Source organism: Mercenaria mercenaria, chromosome 14, assembly GCF_021730395.1.
Source record: "Mercenaria mercenaria strain notata chromosome 14, MADL_Memer_1, whole genome shotgun sequence".
NCBI lineage: Eukaryota > Metazoa > Mollusca > Bivalvia > Venerida > Veneridae > Mercenaria > Mercenaria mercenaria.
Window position 1 is genome coordinate 50021464 of NC_069374.1, and position 24558 is coordinate 50046021.

General features: G+C 38.2%; 1 protein-coding gene across 1 annotated transcript in view; it reads left to right on the forward strand.

The window, feature by feature from the left end:
- Positions 1-17411, forward strand: part of LOC123527060 (uncharacterized) — a 39035-nt gene extending 21624 nt beyond the window's left edge. Inside the window, exons 4-5 of the mRNA XM_053522619.1 lie at positions 9871-12778; positions 15204-17411. Coding sequence (XP_053378594.1) covers positions 9871-12497 — 2627 coding nt within the window. The 3' untranslated portion in view covers positions 12498-12778; positions 15204-17411. The remainder of the gene's footprint in view (positions 1-9870; positions 12779-15203) is intronic.
- Positions 17412-24558: the final 7147 nt, after the last annotated feature.

Below are 24558 nucleotides of genomic sequence, written 5' to 3' on the forward strand. Positions count from 1 at the left end.
CCACGACCTCCCGCACTCGAAGCGAACGCTCTACCACTAGGCTACCGAGGCGGTAAAGTTCCAGATCTAGCTACAGTTATAATGACCCTTTTATTATATAACTTTACCATTTTGATTCTTGTTAGTTTTTTCTTGAACGAAATCTTCAATGTTTATGAATTTAGTGAAGTTTTTATGTGCGCTATTTTTAGAAATGTGTCGAGTTATGCATATTTATGAAAAATAGTCCGGCAGCATACAATACGGAAGGTACAATACGGAATTTAAAAGGTACAATACGGAATTTTTGTCTGTCTGTTCATATTTAATTGTGAAATACAAAGCCGATTTTTTACAGAATTTATATAGGTATATAATAAATAACAATACTCTTTCTGTCTGCCTAGTATGCACTTGTTTTCTGCCGTCATTTACTATATAGAGTAGGCTTTGAAATATTCGTACACATGAATAATCTAATACTCGTAACCATTAGTTAACTAGTTCACTCGATACACCATACATCAAAGTGAAATCAGTTTATTCACCAGATGTTTAAAAATTCACGTTAGTTTCGTAATAGTGTAAGCCTTTAATTTCACATGGTTAAAGCGACTAACCCACACATCGTGGTGTCAGATTAAAAAAAATCAAACGTTTGCTTTATTCACTTACATGCTGCATAATCGATGTTCTTACAATGTATTTTTATTCAAATCACTCTGCGTCCGTGGTCCGTCCGTCCGTCCGTCATTCCGTCCGTCCGTCCGTCCGTTAACAATTTCTCGTTATCGCATCTCCTCAGAAACTAGTTGGGAGATTTTGACCAAACTTTGTCAGAATGATGTATTGATACCCTAGTTGTGTTCCCCTGAAAATCAGACTGGTTCAACAATTTTTGAGTGAGTTATGGCCCTTTGTTTATTTCTATAATTTACATAGATTTATAAAGGGAAAAACTTTGAAAATCTTCTTGTCCAAAACCACACTAGCCTAGGGTTTTGATATTTGGTATGAAGCATCATCTAGTGGTCCTCTACCAAGATGGTCCAAATTATTTCCCTGGAGTCAAATATGGCCCCGCCCCGGGGGTCACATGGTTCATATAGACTTATTTAGGGAAATGCTTTTAAAAACTTCTTTTCAATAACTTCAACATTCAAATTTGGACCACATGTATATTTTTGAGTGGCAAGATGAACCTTGAACCTAGTGACCTACTTTCACATGTCTATAGCTACAGCCTTCAAATTTGGATCACATGCATAGTTTTGTGCACCAGAAAAAACTTTGACCTTGACATTGACCTAGTGACCTATTTTCACATTTATCAAGCTACAGCCTTCAAATTTGGACCACATGCATAGTTTTGTGTACCGAAAAAACTTTGACCTTGACATTGACCTAGTGACCTACTTTCACATTTTTGAAGGTACAGGCTTCAAACTTGGACCACATGTATAGTTTTGTGTTTCGAAATGAAATTTGACCTTGATTTTGACCTAGTGACCTACTTTCACATTTCTCAAGCTACTGCCTTCAAATTTAGACCACATGCATAGTTTTGTGCACCAAAAAAACACTTTGACCTTGACATTGACCAAGTGACCTACTTTCACATTTTTTGGAGGTACAGGCTTCAAATTTTGACCACATACATAGTTTCGTGTTCCGAAATGAAATTTGACCTTGATTTTGAACTAGTGACCTATTTCCACATTTATCAAACTACAGCCTTCAAATTTAGACCACATGCATAGTTTTATGTACTGAAAAAACTTTGACCTTGACATTGACCTAGTGACCAACTTTCACATTTTGGAAAGTACAGGCTTCAAATTTGGACCACATGCATAGTTTTGTGTTTAGAAATGAAATTTCACCTTGATTTTGACCTAGTGACCTACTTTACATTTAACATTTCTCAAGCTAAAGCCTTCAAATTTGGACCACATGCATAGTTTTGTGTACCGAAGTGAACTTTGACCTTGAGAATGACCTAGTGACCTACTTTCACATTTCTGAAGCTACAGGCTTCAAATTTGGACCACATGCATATTTTTGTGTTCTGAATTGAAATCTGACATTGATTTTTACTTGTACCTACTTTCACATTTCTCAAGCTGCAGCCTCCAGATTTGAAGCACATAGCATAGTTTTGTATACTGAAATGAACCTTGACCTTGAAATTGATCTTGTGACCTACTTTTACATTTCTCAAGCTACAGCTTTTAAATTTGGACCACATGCATGGACCACATGCACAGTGTTGTGTACCGAAATGAAATTTGACCTTGATTTTGACCTTAGGCTAGTCTTGAAATTGGAACAGTCAAAAATGGCTCAATGGTGGGCGCCAAGATCACTCTGTGATCTCTTGTTCATCAAATTCTTTTGAAAATCGTTGTTTCCCTAATTCATTTAAAACTAAAACATTCGTCTACAATTTCTGATAAGGGTTTACCGGTTTATGAAAAAACGAAATCCCCGTCAGCAAACATTACGTGATTTTCAAAAGAGGGCACACGTGTAGGTATCGCACACTATGTAACGTTTTGAAATAAAAACATTCAATTAAGTCAACAAACTTATAGTCCATTTCAATCGACCTGGCGGGGCGTGCTTTAGCGACGCATTATCAGGGGCGGATACAGGATTTGGTGTTAGAGGGGGCGTAAAATATTTGTAGTTTAGAGGAAGTAGGGGATCCGGGGGCATGCTCCCCCAGAAAATTTTGAAAACAATGGATCCATCAGGTGCATTCTGGGCGTTCTGAGGTACTTTATTTGCTATTGACAAAGGACAGATTTTGTGACAAAATCAACCCAAATAATATGCTAATTATGGTCACATTTTATGAATTGTCAGACTTATTCTTGCGTAAGTACCTCGGAATTTCTTAGACTGATTTCTGAGGATTTTATTGGGAAGGTTAAACTAGGACTAATTAACATAAAAACTGTGAAGAGCTTTATAGGAACTCATGCAAAATTTGTCAGATTTTAAATGTTCGAGCATAGCGAGCGAGAAAAAAATGCATATATTTTTCACCAAAAATAAGACAAATAGCCTGTGCGATAAAGAAAAAAAACGCATATTTTATATTTTTCACCAAGAACAGAAGACAAATTACGTATTCGAGCGTAGCGAGAGAAACAAAACAAATGCATATTTTTCACCCATAAAGATAAATTATCAATGCGAGCGTAGCGAGCGATAAAAAATGCATACTTTTTATTCTTCAGCCAGAACAAAAGACAGATTATGTGTACGTGAGCGTAGTGAGCGAGAAAAATGTACATTTTGCAATTATTTTACCCAGAACATAAGACAAATTGCCTATGCTCCGGCGATTTTAGAGGGTGGGGGCGCCGGTTGCGCCTCCCTCTGAATCGGCTAGTGACCAAAATGATGTAACAATGTTAGTGATGATTGACTTATCAGCTGCTTTCAATACCATCGACCACAAGACACTATTGCACCGCCTCCATGACCACTTTTGTATCGCTGGGAAACCACTCGAATGGATAACTTCATATCTGAGCGACCGCTACCAAACTGTGACCATAGATAGTGAATTGTCAAAACCAATGCGAATGACATACAGTGTCCCACAGGGATCCGTTCTCGAATCAAAATTTTTCACAATGTACACTAAACCAGTTGGTACAATATGCAAGAAACATGGACTAAATCACCATTTTACGCCGATGATGGACAGCTTTATTTATCTTTCAAACCAACAAATCCGGTCTCTCAGAAGGATGCTTCAAATCATTCACTCGTCACTTCACGCATTGATTATTGCAATGCGCTCTTGTATGGTGTTCCAAAGGCCTTGCTGAATAGACTTCAAAATCTTCAGAACACTGCAGCTCGAATCATAATGAGAATATCGCGTTATGATCACATTACGTCGATATTAAAAGAACTGCATTGGATACCAGTTACTCACAGAGTGGACTTTAAGATTCTAGTTCACACATACAAAGCATTGCATAACCAATCACCGATTCGTGTTAAAGACTTGCTAGAACTCTATCAGGCAGCAAGAAATTTGAGATCCAAGAACAACTCAAATCAACTAGTTGTTCCAAAAGGCAGAACTATGAGGTACGATGAACGTAGATTTTCATCAGCTGCAACTAAGTTGTGGAATGCTCTTCCGGCTACCATTAGAGACGCTAAAAGCTTGGATGCTTTCAAAAGGTCACACCTTTTCTTTAAGGTCTATTGAAACTAAATTTGCACTGGAAAACAAGCTGTATATGACTTTGCGATAGAAACTATTTACTGTTGTTTATTATTCTTTATAATACCATATCATTCTGTGATATGTAGTTTGTACAGCGCTTTTGAACGTTTATTTTATGGATGAAAAGAGCGCTATAAAAATTTGTTAAATAATAATAATAATAATTAATGTGCAGGATATTCGGCAACCTGATTTTTTATTTAACACTTGTAGCTGTACCTATTTAGCTCGTTTTTTTTTTTAGATTACCATTATTTGCATTAGCCAGAGAATAACTCCGCCCCGCCATGTCAAACAAAACGCACTATAGTACGTTAACAGTGCAATCAGTGATTTCTCGTTGGCCTATAGTGCGTTACGACATTCGTATTATAGTTGTTCGCCGTGCGTTCGATTCCTAGACCCGTTAAACTTTGCCTTTAATTTTTTCTTCACTTCCTATTCAAGGAAGACAAAACGGGAAACATGTTTACTAAAATTATATGAGACAACTGACACGTAATTATGTCTAAATAAACTCCACCTACAGTCCAATATGATCTAATGTTTCTTAATCTTTCCCAGGGCCAGATACAGAAATTTTTGACGGGAAAAGGGGGTGGGGGCGCACCAGACTTGAACGAAGACGTCACCGTCGAGGCGCATAGTAAGGTATTGGAAGGTGTTCCTTTGTACATGTTAAGGGATTCAGGGGGTCTTCCCCTGGAAAATTTTGAGATACAGGTATGAAATTGTGGTAAAAATGACAAAATGCTGCTATGTTTGACATAAATGTGGTGACTCGATCAAATACCCTCTTTATTGTACTGAATGTTTATTAGCAAATATGAAATCACGCATCTCGCGAAATCAAACAGAAAAGCAATAAGATACAATCTTTATTATTATTTGTAAAAGTTATACAAAGCTTATGTAACATCAGCCAATAGATAAATTTTGTGATATCAGATTTCTGCATTAATTTGTTTTACGAATAGATGTTCAGAAAACGTTAATTGTGTATGGCTAAATAAACAAGATTATTTAACTGTTTTTTCGTGGAATTATGTTTCAGAATGGTTGAGAATGTAGTTAAAAATTCGAGTATGCGGACTTTGAATCTTCAACTATGCCCAGCTGCGCCCCATATTTCATATCAAACTCCGGTTAAAGTCGTCGAAAAGTGAACGAGAAAACAAGTAGCAAATACTTGGGCTGTTGGTCCAAATCGTTAGGGTTAAGGCAGTAACCAGTGTTTGCAATAAAAATGAAAAACAAAGAAAACAAAAAAAAAAAGAATGAATAACTTACATGAGTTATGTATACTATACGTTTGAATTTTCTTTTTGCAACTTCTGTTCCATTTACCGGATAAAATTAAATAAATGACAGTATATTTGCAAACTCAATCCGGAGACTGTTAAATATGTAACAAAACTATTCTGAAAGTAAAACATATTTGATAATATATTTCACGTTTTAACGACTCAAAATATATATGTACGGCGGGAATATTTTATAGAATAGTTCGATTAATCGATTAAAGCTAATTCGTATTTACAATTTATGCGATAAATGCATGTCATTTATGTAATAGCATCAAAGATCAGTGGCTTCTGAATGAACTTATAATTGTGAAGTATGCTAAGATGAATTTTTCACGATATTTTCTACAAGAAACCATGAATTAAGTAAGGAAATATACTGAACTTCTCAATTTCACAACTTACGATTTCCCAGTTTCAAAAATTCATAGAAATGTTAAATTGTACACAAATGTAAGTAGTAAGAAATGATAAACTTTGTGACTTCATACTTCGCGACATCACAGTTTCTAAAATTTCATGAAACCTGAAATCCTGAAATATGAAATTTATAACTTGGTGGCATATTTCTGCAATGAGATAGCTATAGGTAGCTATAAAGATAATTTTGTAAACTTTCCAGGAAATGTTCTCATTTTTCTGAAAATATTTCAGTAATTATTAATATTTTCTAAATATTCTTAATTATTTGCAGAATATGTTTTTGTGCAAAGTTTCGCGTTAATGCTTGAAACTGGCACGAGATGTACGTTTGAAAGCTATGTTGCACATTTTTCTGAAAAGAAAATTGCAATGAATTATTTTATAAACATGCTTCGTATTTGCTTGAAATTTTAAGATATTAAAATAAGCTTTTTAGAAAAGTTCAAAATGTCCTGATATTTTTTTTTGAAAGTATCGAAATAGCTATGTAGCTAATAAAGGGCAGTTGCGGGCACTTACATAAAAAGGTATCGTGATAATATTGTAAATAATTATCGCAATAATATTTCCAGGAAACCTTCGACTATTAAGATGATCAATTCAGAACCATTCGTTTTATGAAAATAATTCATGAAAGCTCCCTAGCTATCTCGTGGCGGAACTATGCAACTGTAGACAATGCTTGAATGATCACAACGGTATTATGTTGTAGCCACGTAACATCAATTTACGGAAGCGGTCTAGTGACAAACAGACATCTTTCGAGAGCCAAACGTGTGAGATATAATCGTGCATATGGTTTTGCAGGCAAAAATACGAGATTTTAAAAGTATTAAAACGTTCTTTTAACCTCATATTCATGACTTGAAAAACGTCAGAAAGTCTTTTACTTTTTCTCATTGTTTCTATAACGCTTCCATATATTCTGACACCTGTCAAGCAACACTATTTATAAACCTGCTGTTTCTTTCATTTAACGCTGGTTATTGAGTACTTTAGTCAGTAGAATATTGTAAATAAAATGATTTACGCAAACAATTAAATTACGGATTAAAGGTAGGTAGATTTTACGGAAGAAACAACACCGTAATTTTTCTGTAAAAGAACGTTGTTTGATTCTTCGCATTGTGTAAATAAGGCATATACAGGCGTTGGGACTAAGTGTCGGCTGCTAAACACAGGGGTTCGGTAGGGAAAAAAATGATATGATTTTTTCTCGGTTCTTCTTTTCAAGTCTACTTTTGTTGTTTCGAATACCATTCAGGTTGACAATTTTACTTGAATCCAATATCGCGATAAACAAATGAACATGGATATACGTGTATTACCTTTTGAGGACAAGAACTGCAATTTATTTACAGCAGTAGCAGTGGTAGGAACATGCATTGTAAGTGGCAGTATAGTAAGCAGTGCCAGCAAGGGATGTAGGGACATGCACTGTCAGTGGCAGTATAGTTAGCAATGACAGCAGGGGAAGTAGGAACATGTACTGTCAGTGGCAGTATAGTTAGCAATGACAGCAGGGGAAGTAGGAACATGTACTGTCAGTGGCAGTATAGTTAGCAATGACAGTAGTGGAAGTAGGAACATGTACTGTCAGTGGCAGTACAGTTAGCAATGACAGCAGGGGAAGTAGGAACATGCACTGTCAGTGGCAGTATAGTTAGCAATGACAGCAGGGGAAGTAGGAACATGCATTGCCAGTGTCAATATTGTTCGTCAGCAATGGCAGTAGTGGAAGTAGGAACATGCATTTTCAATGGCGATATAGTTATCAATGACAGCTATGGAAGTAGAGATATGCATTGCAAGTTGCAGTATAGTTAACAATATCAACAGTGGCTGTAGAAGCAAGCATTGCAAGTGGCAATATAGTTAGCAATGACAGCACTGGATGTAGGAAATAACATTGCCAGTGGTAGTTTAGTTAGCAATGGTTGCATTGGGAGAAGGAACATACATTGCCAGTGGCAGTACAAGCAATGACAGCAGTGAAAGTAGAAACATGTATTGCCAGTGGCGGTATGGATAACACTGGTATCAGTGGAAGAAGGGACATGCATTGCCAGTGGCGATATAGTTAGCAATGTTAGCAGTAGTAACATACATTGCGAGCGGGAGTATAATGACAGCAGTGGTCGTAGCAACATGCATTGGCAGATGCAGTATAGTTAGCAATAACAGCAGTGAAAGTAGAAACATGCATTTGCAAGTGGCAGTATAGTTAGCAATATAGCAGTGGAAGTAGGAACATGCATTACCGCTGGGAATATAGACAGCAACGACATCAGTACTGCAGCAGTAGGAACACTCATTGCCAGTATGAGTATAGTTAGCAATGACAGCAGTGAAAGTAGAAATATACAGTGCAAGTGGCAGTATAGTTAGCAATGGCAGCATTGGAAGTAGGAAAATGCATTGAAGTTGATGTTGAGACATGCATTGCCAGTGGCAGAATAGTTGGCAATAAGAGCAGTGAAAATAGGAACATGTATTGCCAGTTGGGGTTTCGATAGCAATATAGCACTGGAAGTAGGAACATGCTTGCAAGTGGGAGCAGAGTTTGTGATGACAGCAGTGAAAATAGAAACATGCAATGCAAATGGCAGTATAGTCAGCGGAAGTATAAATATGTCATTTGTAGTCCCTGTAAAGGGAGTTTTGGAGTGACATCAGTAGCAATAGAAGCATGGCATTTGTAATCGCAGTATAAAAAATTACCAATGATACCAGAAGCATTAGAAGCAACTGACATTTGAAGTCGCAGTGTAGAGAATTGGCAATGCGGTAGAAGCATGCCATTTATAGTTACATTATAGAGACTTACCAGTGACAGCTCAGGCAGTAGAAACATCGAATTTTATAGTCGCAGTTCAGAGTTAGAACTGACTGCATTGGTAGTAGGAACAATACATTTGCAGTTACAATATAAAAAGTTTTATCACAGCAATGGTAATAAGAACATTGTATTAATAGTCGGACTATAGAGGGGTAACTATGACAGCCGTAGCAGTACAAACATGATATTTGTAGTCGCAGTAGAATTAGCAATGACAGAGTAAGCCTTAGAAACATGGCACATTTAGTTGACGTATAGTGAGTTTGCAGTGGCATCAGTAGCAGTAGAAATACGACATTTGTAATCGAGGTATAGAGTTTTAGCAATGACATCAGTATCAGTAGAAACACTGCATTTGTAGATGCGGTACTAGCATAAAGAATGAGCAATGACAGCAGCAGCAGTAGAAAGTTGCATTTGTAGTCGCAGTACAGAGAGTAAGCAATGACAGTAGGAACAATAGAAACATTGCATTCATATCCTCAGTAAACACAGTTACTACAGTCGCAGTAAGGACATTGCATCCGTAGTCGCACTAAAGAGAGTTAACTTAGCAATGACAGCAGTCGCAGTATGAACATGGTTTTTGTAGTCGCAGTATAGACAGTTAGCAATGACAGCAGTTGCAGTAGAAACATGGCGGTCATAATCACAATATACACAGTTAACAATGGCAGCAGTGACAAAAAGAACATTGCAGTCGTAGTCGCAGTACAGAGCGTAAGGAATGACAGCAATAGGTGAAGGAATATGTTGCTTAATATTGCAGTAAAATTAGCTAAATAACCATAGCAGTAGTAGAGCTGACTACGAAATGAATCACAGAATAGAAATATTATGTAAGATAGAGATAATCGGGATGTAGTTTGTATTGTATTCGACATACATTTTTAGCTAAGATATCAGTAATATATGTTTCCTGATATCAAGGTATTATATGCACGTTAGCCCGCCCGCTTAGCTCAACAGACATAGCAAAGATCTACGGATCGTGGGATCGTGAGTTCGAGCCCTGGGCGAGGCATATGTTCTCCGTGACGATTTGATAAAAGACATTGTGTATATTTCAGACCTGAAGGAAGATTTGATTGCGCTCTACAGGGAACAGTATCATAACCTACCTCTTTCACCCTTAATAGAAGAACAAGACACTTCTCTGCTTAAGTTTTACGTCATGCCGGACATCAGTTCAGTGGAAATCCAAAGATCGCTTGGAGGTGGCAATGAAATTAAGTCAAAGGTAACCTCACTACGTGATGTGTTCTACAAGAAAAGCAAAACGTGTCGTGAAATTTATCTTACAGCAGATGCTGGGCTTGGAAAAACTGCATTTAGTAAGCGGCTCGTTTTGACGTGGTGTCAAGCTAAAACGCGTATCAAAAGTGAACAAAAATTCTTTAAGGAGGAAGATATTCGGACAATGTCAGAGTTTGAATTTGTGTTCTTGTTGTCATTGCGCGATTGTTCTGGGGAATGCGACATTGATGAGATGATCGTTAAACAAATAATTCCACGGCTAGCACACGCTTCTGTAACTGTACGCGACATAGAAACTATTCTTTCTAAGGGTAAAGGCTTGGTAATTCTTGACGGATTAGATGAGTGGATACACCCTGAGACCACCTGTAAGCTAAGACCACGTGACATTCCACACAGGAAAGCTAGGAAATGTACAATTCTCACAACAACTAGACCGTGGAAGTTGAGTGTCATCAGTTTAAGTTCAAGTCAAATAGATCAAAAGTTGGAACTTGTCGGACTTAACAAAGAGTCAGCCTATGAATTAAAGAAGAATGTGATTTCACATTTGTCTGAGAAACCTCAGATTGCAGATGAACATATCGATCAATTTGATTCTGCTGTCGAAGATAAAGGTATTTCGGATTTGGAAACCATTCCACTTTTGTTGATGTATCTTCTGTGTTTATGGTGTGATGAAATAGATCTAGGAAGGTCTAAATGTGAGATATACTGCCAAATTTTTGAGCTGCTCCTGAAACGAACGTTTAGAAAAAATCCACACTTACAACAGGCGCGGGAACCACCCCAAAGTGATATCCCGCAATTCTTCAGTGAACTCGTGCATTGCAAAAATTATTACACACTTCTGCAAGCTTTAGGACAATTAGCATTTGAAACATTATTTAGTGAAAAACATGAAAGCACACTGGCATTTAGTCCATTAGTTACGAAAAAGTATCTCAACACAGAAGATATGGAATTATGTCTTGAATCAGGAATATTAACACAAAGTAAGGAAGTAAAATTAACCAGTCAAAGTTCCAAAGTTTCGTTTTCACACAAAACTTTACAGGAATATTTCTGTGCACTGTACGTTAGCTGCCAAAATGAAAATGATGTCGAAAAATTAGTCCAACAAAAGTTCAGCAGTGTACAAAATATTCTTGATATGTCGACAGTGTTTATTTTCATCAGCGGAATGAATGCAGAAATCATGTCTTCAATATCACGCGAATTAATGTCTGTAATCAGTGAAGATAAAATAACGAGAACATACAGATCTATGACAGACTACGATTACAGGTACGTTAATCCTCTGAAAGACATACAAAACATGTACGTTCCTTGCTTGAAAGAAAACACGGACAACACTTCTCTTTGTTTCCAGGATTTTATCATCGACGATGACTATCAAAAAGAAAATCACTTCTTGGATTTAAAATGGCTGACAAAACACAATAAAAGTAATATGCAGTCAGTATTAATCAGAACAGGTGTTCATAGTTTACGTGAACTTATCGATCAGTGTGAACTTGATGACCTGCACAGCGTCAAGAAAATCTATTATGAAGGGGAATGCAAGGAAGCGGAAATTATTCGGTTGTTGACAAACAAGTCGTTGGAATGTGTAACTGTTAGATCAGGTACATGGCAAGGTAATAACTTTATATTCAAACGTAGTTCTTGTTCGAGTGAACTGTCTAAAACATTTCAGAATATTTCTCAGTTACGAGCAATTCATATCGATGGTTTCGAGCTGGAGCACGATGTGCTGAAGGAGTTTCTGAATTATATTATAAACAGAAAATCAATGGCGGAGATTATATTGTACGACTTACACTGTGTCACACACGATATTTCCTGCGGAGAAATGAATTTGGACTTTTCCCAGCATTCAGATCTAACGACGTTAGCATTAGACAAAATACCTGTGTCACAATTAAAAGTGAATGTATCGTCGTTAGAGAATTGTCTTGTAGGAGATTTATCCAAACCCGGTCTGTCCACGTCATTCCTGAGAAAGCTGCCAGCAGCCAGTAAACTACACACATTTAGGTGTGGTTATCTAAAATCTTCCGATGACATTGAAACATTGCTGCAGACATTACCATTGTTAGTTCAAGTGAAAGACGTTAGGTTGGTGGATATCAACCTAGGTGAAAGGTCAGTGTCTCTGTCACCGGAAATGGTAAATATAGAAAATGTTTACCTGGAGGAGGTAACAATGTCTGGTTCATCATTACGTAATCTAGTTAAGGTAGTAGAGAAACTTCCACGCTCGGTGACAGTAATAATGCACGCTTGTAATATAACACCGGAAACAGAATTTGCAGACGTTAAAAAAGATATAAAAACATCGGAGAATTTCATGGACATCACGTTTGATGGAATCAATCGGTACAAACAGTACGAGTTTGTGTTTCAAACAACTGTAGCTGGAAGTCGAGTACATTAAGTTAACCAGTGAACTTGGACTAATAGTGTAAATATTTCATAAACATTACTCATTGAATATATGTAACATAAAACATAACACAGATGACATATGACACACATATATGTACAGAGTTAAAAATAGCTGCTCGCGAGTGAAATAGACACGAAAATCAATTCTAATTTAGCTACCAGTACTGATTAAGAAAGAACAGGAGTTAAAGTGGCCGAGTTAAAGTACATGTAGTTGTGCACAGATGAAGAGGATGGACGTTCTCATACCTACATTGATTGATTACACAAGTAAGTTATTTTATTTGTTTTTATTACACTTAATAATAATAAATTTACTAAATTTTTAAATAATGCAGATCTAGATTTATAGAAAAAACTGAAACGTTTATTAGGATTTGGGCCGTGAAACTTAAATAGCTTTACTTATTTGACTTATCGGGATGACTAAAAATATGTTATGATCTGATACTTTTGTGCCAACCCCCCCCCCCCCCTACTCCCCCAGATGAGTGGTTGGGCATATAGATTTGCTATTGTCCGTCCGTCCGTCCATCAATCCGTCCGTCCTTCCGAGAATGTTGTGTCGCCCCTAGCTCCAAAAGTGATGTAGAGTCACAAAGCTTAATAGGAATGTTGGTCAGCATGTGTAGTTGTGCACCTGGGGTATCGCGTCCAGATTCATTCAGTCGTGAATGAGTTATGGCCCCTGACTTTGTAAAAATTTGTCATTTTAGTGTTGTGTCGTGCCTAGCTCCAAAAGTATTTGATGTAGAGTCACAAAACTTTACAAAAATGTTGGTCAGCATGTGTAGTTGTGCACCTAGGGTTTGGTGTCCGGATTCATACAGTCATGTAGGAATTATGGCCCCTGACTTAGTTAAACATTGGTCATTTTAATGTTGTGTCGCGCATAGCTACAAAAGTATTTGACCTAGAGTCACCAAAGTTTACAGGAATGTTGGTCAGCATGTGCAGTTGTGCACCTGGGGTTTCGGGTCCAGATTTATTCAGTGGTGTAGGAGTTATGGCCCCTGACTTAGTTAAAAATTGGTCATTTTTATTTTGTGTCGCGCATAACTCCAAACGTTTTTGACCTAGAGTCACCAAAGTTTACAGGAATGTTGGTCAGCATGTGCAGTTGTGCACCTGGGGTTTTGCGTCCAGATTCATTCAGTGGTGTAGGAGTTATGTCCCCTGACTTAGTTAAAAATTGGTCATTTTAATGCTGTGTCGCGCATAGCTACAAAAGTATTTGACCTAGAGTCACCAAAGTTTACAGGAATGTTGGTCAGCATGTGCAGTTGTGCACCTGAGGTATCGCGTCCAGATTCATTCAGTGGCGTAGGAGTTATGGCCCCTGACTTAGTTAAAAATTGGTCATTTTAATGTTGTGATGCGCGTAGCTCCAAAAGTATTTGACCTAGAGTAACCAAGGTTTACAGGAATGTTGGTCAGCATGTGCAGTTGTGCACATAGGGTTTCGCGTCCGGATTCATTCAGTCATGTAGGAGTTATGGCCCCTGACTTAGTTAAAACTTTGTCATTTTAATGTTGTGATGCGGGTAGCTCCGTAAGTATTTGACCTAGAGTCACCAAAGTTTAAAGGAATAATGGTCAGCATTTGCGGTTGTGCACCTGGGGTTTCGCATCCGGATTCATTCAGTATTGTAGGAGTTATGGCCCCTGACCTAGGAAAAAATTTGTGTCCTTTGTCATGTAGTTGGGGCATCAGTGTCCCATGGACACATTTCTAGTTCATTCTTTGAGGGATTTTGAATTTTTGATGTAATTTGGCACTAATGTTCACCATCATGAGACGGAGTATCATGTGTAAGAACCAGTTCCCTAGGTCTATGGTCAAGGTCACACTTAGAGGTCAAATTTCTGATAGAATAATGATAAGTTTGTCCGGAGCATTTCTTCTTCATGCATTTGAGGGATTTTTCGTATCTTGGCTCAAATTTTCACCAACATAAGACAGAGTGTCATGTGTCACGTCTCTATCTCTAAGGTCAAGGTCACACTTGGAGATCAAAGGTCAAATATATGAATTAATTTTTTTTCTGGCCGGGCGCCTGTTACGGGTTTGATGAATGCTTCTTCCCATTGTCACCAAACTTTATATGTAGGTATATACCTATGACACTCACTTTAGGTCAAGTTCAATTGTCAGATGTCAAAGTCACTGTGACTTCTTTAATTGAAATGCATATGAAAAGTGAATGATTCCACCTGTTGAGACTTCAAAGTTCATTTTTAGCCTATAAAATCTCCAAAATTCATCATATATCATGTATATGCGGTTCTGAAACAAAAGCTTTTCTTCTAATATTTCTAACAAACTCTTGACAGGTGTATTTTGTGACTATGGCATTCTTGTTTGCATGTAATATTGTTTTCATTAATTTTGTGGCTTAGATGCCTGAAGTCAATTTCTAACCACTATTCCGTTACTGGAGAGCATATGTTCAGAAATATTGTAATACTGCATTAAAGAACTGACCAAGAATGCAGTCTTACTATTCAATTTGGACAGTTTGTCAGAATTATGTGCTACTAAACAACCAGTTCCATGCTGGATTTCAAACTTCATCTTAGTAGGGGTTCTCCCAGTTTCTGTTAATTTTATGAAATATCATCTAGGTGAAATACTGGTACCCTATCTATTGTATCACTATTTATCCAATGGATGGTAAATGTTTTCTGTTTCCAGGCCAGCATGTGTTCACTAGGTTGCTGCTTTGTACTGGTGTGTCTTATGACAGTAGATGAAACGACTTGTCGTCCAAATCTGAAATCAACTAATTATACTCTTGTCAAGAGCAGTTGTATGGACATTCGTCACAAGAGGTTCAGTTTTGTTTACCAGTGTTGGTGGGATTCTGTCTCCAGAATAAGTTAAGTTATGCTTAGACATACATATTTAATTGAAATTTTCAATAAGGCATGATAAAAAGAATTATTTGTATCCGGTATCTCGACACACCCTAAACTTTTTGGCAGTGTTTATAAGAAATATCAAACTGCATGCAGTAGTTGCTTCTCTTCAACCTCAGAACTATACAAATAGGTAAGGGAGATCACTGTGTAGAACAAGCAAATTCGATGAATTGGTATCCCCAGCCGAAAGGGTTTGTGGTGAGGAATGGCAAAAACATATATCCGGCAAAAAGTTAAGGATGTTAATAAGAAGCAAATAATTTCATTAGTCAAAATCAATTTAACAGAAAACAAATGTTTAATAAAAGAGTACATAATAAATGTATGATACTTTGATCTTGAAGAATTTATTTTGAATGGGACATGCTTACTGTAATAAGCTTAATTAGCTTTTAAAATTAAATGCAGTTAATTGAAATGTGAGCTTGAAGTTTAACTGGAACGAAATATTGTCTTTGAGTGGTTTGGCACCAGGCGTTGCAGTTTAACATGTACATTTGAACTTAAAAGAACAGATGTTCTTAAGAGAACACAGGTAAGATATCTTGAACATGGCTGAGGACAAGGTTTGTGCAGTCACAACTTAATATATTTATTTTTTAGGGGGTGGGGGTGTGGGGGAATGGGAGAGGAAACAAAATTTCACATGTTGATTATAAATATTGATGGAAAATTAAAAATGAAAAAAAGGTGAAGTTTGAAGGGGGGGGGGGGGCAGAGGATGCATGATCAGTGGTGGGCATGACTGGGTGGAGGAGTGAGGTGGGGGTATGGTAAAACTTGCATGTTGATAAATAATCATGGAAGGTTTGAAACAAATCTAAAATAAGAAATGGAAAAAAAAAATATTTTTCTGCCAAATGGTAAATTTGTTATGTACAAATATGTGGATTTTTAGAAAATTAAAGGGCAATAACTCTGAAGTTACAAAAGAAACCCGTTCGAAATTGTGTGTGCACAACTACATTGTAGTGCTCTAAATTCTGTTAACGTTTCATAGTTCAAGGTCAAATATATCAAAAGTTATGATGCAGAACTTGCCATATCTATAGATCTATAGTACCCTATATAGTTAACACTGGAAACTTCTAAGGACCATAACTCTGGCGTTACTTGGGCAATCTGTCTGAAACTTGATGGGCCCTATAACCTCATAGTGGTGAACATGTATATGAAGTTTGTTAAAAAAATTTAAATAAGGAATTTTTTTATGCCCCCGAAGGGAGGCATATAGTTTTTGAACCGTCTGTCGGTCTGTCAGTCTGTCCGCAATTTTCGTGTCCGGTCCATATCTTTGTCATCCATGGATGGATTTTCAAATAACTTGGCATAAATGTGAACCACAGTAAGACGACGTGTCGCGCGCAAGACCCAAGTCCGTAGCTCAAAGGTCAAGGTCACACTTAGACGTTAAAGGTCATATTTCATGATAGTGCATTGATGAGCGTGTCCGGTCCATATCTTTGTCATCCATGGATGGATTTTCAAATAACTTGGCATGAATGTGTACCACAGTAAGACAACGTGTCGCGTGCAAGACCCAGGTCCGTAGCTGAAAGGTCAAGGTCACACTTAGACGTTAAAGGTCATTTTTCATGTTAGTGCATTGATGGGCGTGTCCGGTCCATATCTTTGTCATTCATGCATGGATTTTAAAATTATTGGGCATGAATGTGTACCACAGTAAGACGACGTGTCGCGCGTAAAACCCAGGTCTGTAGCTCAAAGGTCAAGGTCACACTTAGACGTTAAAGGTCATATTTCATGATAGTGCATTGATGGGCGTGTCCGGTCGATATCTCTGTCATTCATGCATGGATTTTAAAATAACTGTGCATGAATGTGTGGCCCAGTAAGACGACGTGCCATGCGCAAGACCCAGGTCCGTAGGTCAAAGGTCCTAAACTCTAACATCGGCCATAACTATTCATTCAAAGTGCTATCGGGGGCATGTGTCATCCTATGGAGACAGCTCTTGTTTTTTTTTGAGCGGGGTGGGGGGGGGTGGGGGGATAGGGGGGGGGGTGATGGGGATAGGGAGGGGTTTGATCAAGTTAAGGGTGTGACCAGGTGTGGGTACGCAACATCACATGTTTAAAATAAATTTTCATGGAAAAGAATGAAAGAAATTTAATGAAATTCTGCCAAATGGTAAGTTTGTTATGTACAAATATGTGGATTTTTATACAATTAAAGGGCAATAACTCTTAATTTACAAATAAATCCGAACAAAATTGTGTGTACACAACTACATTATGGTGATCTAAATTCTGTTTAAGTTTCATAGGTCAAATATATCAAAAATTATGATGCAGAAATTGCCATATTTATAGTACCCTATATAGTTAACACTAGAAATTTCTAAGGGCCATAACTGTTGTGTTACTTGGGCAACCTGACTGAAACTTGACGGGCCGCAAGAACTCATAGTGGTAAACATGTACATGAAGTTTTAAATAAATATTCCCAACCATTTCCTAGATATGGCTCTGGACGGACGGACGGAAGGACAGACAGAAGGACGAACGGACGGACAACGCCAAAACTATATCCCTCCGACTTTCGTCGGGGATAATAAGCATTGTGGTTATATTGCAGTATTGCAGAAGTTTATACGGACGTAGTCGTCCGGTGTAACGAGCAGTGATTGCCTTCAGCTTTCTTTGTGCTGACTTCAGTTTCAGACTGTTTTGTTTTGCCTTCATGAAATGCTTAATAACTCATGCGCCTTTTGTTTAGCCAGCACCCAGATACTGTGATTTCATTAAGGCAGAACCAGCATAGCCATGACTTAGTTTGTGAATCTGAGAGTGTATGCGGCCAAAACAGTTCCGACCAAAAGTAACTTCAGGCCCGTAGCTACACTGAGGCACAGGGAGGCCGGTGCTTCCCTGTTTTTCTGCCAAGATTATGAGAAAAAAAGGATATATTTTGAAGCACAAGTAATTTCTTTTAACGCATAACCGAGCTGAGGCACTATCATTTCATTTTATTTTGTTTAAACTATTTACTCCCATTTTTAATATCAAAAATAATTATACTATAGCATAGTTTTCGTGCAAGTTAAATTTATGCGCTGGTTAATTTATATTCCATCTTATACTGTTGCTGCCAGTTGGTTCATGTTCTTGCGAAAGATTTTTAGCGCACTGCAAAGCCGCCTTAATGGCATTGCGCTGAAGTTAAATGCCTTGAATTTGAAAGTTATGGGATTCAACCGGGCATAGCGTTTGATTCAGTCTCATTATAGTGCATTTTAAACGATCTGGCGGGGCGAGGTTTTGCGGCGGTCCACTGCATTATTGTGCAGGATATGTAGTTTTTTCGGCAACCCGATTTCTTATTTACTGGCCGTCTAACGTATACTGTAACCAGTGTAGCTATACCTATTTTGCTCGCTTTTAAGATTACCATTATTTGCATAAGCCAGAATTTAACTCCATCCCGCCAGGTCAAATTCTTCTTCTTCGTCTTCGTTCACGACTATACTGTCTGACCAGTAGCCTTGTGGTTTTCCGCAGATCCACAATGCCTCCACACAGATTCTGGCGGGTTGAGGTTACCGTATCTATCGACCAAGTTGCAGCTCGCTCCTGGTCATGCTTTTTACATATCTGAAGTATATACTCCATAGTCTGATCTCCCTAACCGCATGGACAAGTTGGTGATGGTGCCAGTCTGTATTTCTTGTACATGTGAGCATTGAGCTTGTTGTGCCCTGAGCGAAGCCGGACCAGCATCACTTTTTCAAACCATAAAAACAGATGAAAAGCATCTTCCTCAATCCTTTATCTCGTTAGTGCCTTGATGATGGTGATTTTCTCTTTGCAGCTCACAGGTATTGTTGGTTGTTCTGACTGAGCTCCTAGCTTAGCCAGTTGGTCTGCCTCTTCATAATCTGAAAGTCTAGAATGGGATGGAATGCACTGAAGTGCTACTTTGCAGGTTAGGGTTAGGGTTAGGGTTATAGTCAGGCTCTGTATTTTCCTGGATAGCTGCGGAGCTTTATTGTTGATCAGAGCTTCCATAACAGACAGTGCATCTGTGAGAAAGACGACTGAGGAGCTTTCTTCTTCCGAGTCTTCAACCATTGAGACAGCCTTATGAGTGCTTTACTCTCATCCTGGTGATTGCTGCAGTGTTTTCCTGTGGCAGCATGTAGTGTTTTTCTCTTGCCAGATGGGTTGAATAAAATCTCCTGCTCCTCCATCTTTGATGGCGCATGTGACTAATCCATCTGTATAGACATGAGTCCATGTTTCCGGAGGATAGTCTTCATTGATCATAGCAAGTGTGAGGCTCTTCCGAATACCTTCATCCTCTTGCTTCCCGCGGTCAAGACAAAGAACAACAAGTCTCACAGTCACTGAGGACAGATCAGTCGCTAGAGGGTTTATGTCTTCTCTACCTAGGGGAGTCGTTGGTATGTGCAGTTCAGTTTTAAACTCTCGATTGTGTTTCTTGGCCTCGTGAACGAAGCTGCTACGTTTGAGCCGATTTTTGGTGTAGCCTTCAAAATTGGCTTTCATGGGATGGCCTTGAAAGGACCTGAACTTCTCTGCTTGAAGCAGGACCTTTGCATGTCTCTTGTCTTGTAACTGATGAACCTGTTAGCTTCTCCATGAAGGAGATTGGTGTAAACTTTGTAGCATCTGTCATGATCCGCAATGCATGGTTTTGTACCTTGTCCAGAGCCGGTTGGTTAGTTTGGCAGTAGTGGACCAGGCAGTGGAGCTATACTCTAAATGAGGTCTCAATGTTCCCTGATATACTGTCTTCAGTATTTGCTCATTTGCTCTCCACGTTGCTCCAGCAAGTTTGCGCATCATGGCCAGCTTCCTACGGGCCTTCCTTCTGCTAGACTAATGTGGGTTTCCAGATTATCCGTTTGTCAAAGGTCAAAGGTCAATCCAAGGTATTTTGCCTCGTCTGCTTCAGTCAGCGAAGTATTTCTCATCTTAGTTTTTCCCGCCCTCTGCTTTGACGACAGAGAGATAGTATGGTGGACGATTTCTCTGTATTGATCGAGATACACCAACCTTTAGCCAAGTTGAAAGCTTGTTGATGGCTTCTTGCATCCTGTGTGTGGCTGTTGTGTCATGTTCTTCCTTACACCATAACACCAGCGTAGAGTGCAGCCGTAACTCCTTTCGGTAGTTCAGACACCAGATCATTGATGAAAAGCAGGAAGTGGGTAAATCTCCGCCTTGCGGGGTGCCAATACGCAACAGGAATTTCCTACTACTGGCATTATGTATTAAGTACATTTGTAATTACTTACCTTATTGTATATGTATAAACTTTGTTGCTTCTTTCAAATTTTCGTTTCATGTCAATCATGCTAAAAAGTTTATAAGTGATCATACATTTACTAAACAGAAGATGTAAGAACTAAGCAAACATGACCATATGCCTTTAAATGAGCATTTTAGGTCGACAATAATCGCAAATACTTTGGCTATTTCAAAATTCTTATTTTCATTCAAAAATGTAGAGCTAGATCTAGCTCTACTCGAATCTTTTAAGTGTCATTTGTTTTTTCCAAAATCGATATCTTAAAAGTAACAAAAACGTGTTTGAAATGCAGGAAGATTCACTAAATGGCACCCTCGAAAAACATTTTCCAGGGGGAATATGCCCCCTGACACGCCCCCCTCCCCCATCCCACACACACACACACACACACACACACACACCTCATTATGATCTGTTAACTGTCTCACATTTCTGAGTTGAGGACATGTGTTTTGTCAGTGTAATTGCTGCTGGGCCTAGCAAGACTTGCATGCATGCATACAGGAGAGATTCATCTGATTTTGTCACTTTAAGTTTGATATTTGATGGCAGATAATTTTTTGCTCTGTTGTAGTTGCCAGGACAGACAAGACAGTGCTTAACACAGCTGTCACCATAGTAACTCTTTAAACACATGATTATGACAAGCATAACATTGTGCATTTTTGTTGTGATAGTGTCTATGTTACTGTTATAAATAGTATATGCCTTCTTTAGTTCTGAAACACACCGGGCCTTTACAGAAAGTGAGAACCTGTTGCATAAATTAGTCTTATTTGTACCGGGAAACATGTTTTTGCTGAAAGGTGCTTTGTTTATTTGCCGCCGCATTGAATTGCTTAAATGTCTGATGTATTTAAGATGTTCAGCTTTGAGAGGCTGGCCATTGTCAACACCACTATGTCTTTTAGAGTCACCATTACCAGTGAAAGAGTGAATACTTAGATTTGTAGCAATGTCAGCTGTAACCAAGCTGTTCCATCTGTACTCCTTGCCAATAGGCACAGATTCAGAAATGGTGGCGTACTGTGAGTGCCCCCTGTGATTTGGACATACAACTGTTTTTCCCTTGTTTCTTAGCTCGGACGAAATTTTGCAGAATTTGCTCTGAACCGAAACACCTATAACATTTTTGTCACGGGTATTGTTTTCGCACTTAGTGGTGGTGACAGTAGTGCCGGCTTGAAATGGTGTGTTATCAGAATTAAACAGGGGTTGTTGTAACACGAATCACCTCCAATATCCACATATATTTTTTTATTTTTATGCCCACAGGGTTTGTTTTCAGTTTCAATGCTTTGCCAAATTTCAGTCATATCTTGTTTATTTAAGCCTACCATGGCCTGACTGACTTTCTTAGCTTGATGAACCATACCGGTCATGGCAGGGGGTGTAATATTTGTATTTGCTAATATTCTAGAAGCACCGGTATTGCTGACAGATGTAGTCATTAAGCCTAACTGCAAGCCTATATTTGCTTTAGCTGCCTTTCTACCTCTTTTGTGAGACTCAGCCTGTTCAAGTAATCTATATAATGCACTTGTATAGTTACAGACAAAGCACTTGAGCCGTTTGTACCAGCACAAGCTCCATTTACGAGATGCCGTAAGGTCAATTTCTAAATCACCAACACATGAATTATTGCCTAAACAGTGTTTCTTTATTTCAGAGTTGAACATTTTATTGACCTCAAAGGGCCTGTACAATCTGTTAGTCAAGAGATCAGGGTGTACATTACTAAATTCTGGAGTAGCATAACGGGAGTATATGTCCCATTTTGAAAGGTAAGTACATACAATATTCTGTTCCTTTATTCTAGCATCAAAATACAGACTTGTTAAGCCTTACATGTTTTTTGTTTACATTTTTTGGTGTGTAGTTTACCTTCTTACCTTTTACATGACTCGAAGCTTTCTGAAAGCCGTGTTTCTTTGAGACCCTCTGCCGAGGCGTGAGATTTGGCATCTTACACTAGATTTGAACTGTGACTTTCACCAAAAGTAGAATGCCTGATAAGGTTTTTCTCTACTTTTTATAAGCCAAATCATTTGAGCAATAACTGTCAGGCGATGCAAAAGTTCAAATTGCTAAATAAAGATTGGATAGAATTTGTCATATTTTCCTTGCTTGTGATAAGCCAATTAGATTTGATTGGTATACCCAAAGGGCAAGCTGAGCAATGTTCTTAATCAAGTATATCCCCCGGTGGTACACCAATTCAAAGAACAAAAGTTGTAAATTAGCCTTTGTTTCATTCCAAACCTAAAAAAATATTATCAAAAACAGAAATTTTATGAAAAAAGTGTTTGTTTTTTTCACAAAATCTGACCTTTTTTAGCTCCCCAGAGCACAAAGTGCTTATGGTGAGCTATTGTGACCGGTCATTGTCCGGTGTCCGTCGGCGTCAGTCGTCCAGCGTCCGTCAACATTTGCCTTGTGAACACTGTAGAGGCCACATTTGTGACCCAATCTTTATTAAACTGGGTCAGAATCTTAATCTTGATAATCTCTAGGTCAAGTTCGAAACTGGGTCATGTGGGGTCCAAAACTAATCAGTAGGCCAGATCAAAGGAAAAGCTTGTGAACACTCTAAAGGCCACAATTTTGACTCAATCTTTATGAAACTGGGTCAGAATGTTTGTCTTGATAATTTCTAGGTCGAGTTTGAAATTGGGTCATGTGGGGTCAAAAACTAGGTCACCCAGTCAAAGGAAAAGCTTGTGAACACTTTAGAGGCCACAATTTTGACCCAATCTTTATGAAACTTGGTCAGAATGTTTGTCTTGATGATTTCTAGGTCAGGTTCGAAACTGGGTCATGTGGGGTCAAAACAAGGTCACCTGGTCAAATCAAAGGAAAAGCTTGTGAACACTTAAGAAGCCACAATCTTGATCCAATCTTTATGAAACTTGGTCAGAATGTTTGTCTTGATGATATCTAGGCCAAGTTTGAAACTGGGTCATGTGGGGTCCAAAACTAGGTCACCCAATCAAATCAAAGGAAGAGCTTGTGAACACTTTAGAGGCCACAATTTTGACTCAATCTTGATGAAACTTAGGCAGAATGTTTATCTTTATGATTTCTAAGTTGAGTTTGAAATTGGGTCATATGGGGTCAAAACTTAGACCACCCAATCAAATCAAAGGAAAAGCTTGTGAACACTCTAGAGGCCACAATTTTGATCCAGTCTTTATAAAACTTGGTCAGAATGTTTGTCATGCTGATTTCTAGGTCAGGTTTGAAACTTGGTCATGTGGGCTAAAAAACTAGGTCACTCAATCAGATTACAGGAAAAGCTTGTGAATACTTAGGCAACAACTTTGACTCAATCTTGATAAAACTTAATCAGAATGTTTGTCTTGATGAATTCTGGCCAAGTCAAAGGAAAAGTTTGTGAACACATTTGAGGCCACAATTTTGACTCAATCTTTATGAAATTTGGTCAGAATGGTTGTCTTGATGATTTCTAATTCAGGTTTGAAACTGGGTCCTGTGGGGTCAAGAACTAGGTCACTGTGCCAGATGAAAGGAAAATCTTGTCAACACTCTAGAGACCACAATTTAAGTTTGAAACCATGAGAATTAATCAGAATGTGTGTCTTGATAATCTGTAGGTCTGGGTTAAATTTGGGTTAAAAAGTAGGTCACCAAGTTAAATCAAAGGAAAAGCTTGTGAATACTCTAGAGGTCACAGTTGAGACCCAATCTTTATGAAACTTGGCCAGAATGTTTATCTTGATGATTTCTTGGGTAGGTTTGAAACTGGGTCATATATACTCAAAAACTAGGTCAGTAGGCCAGATCAAAAGAAAAGATTATGAACACTCAAGAGG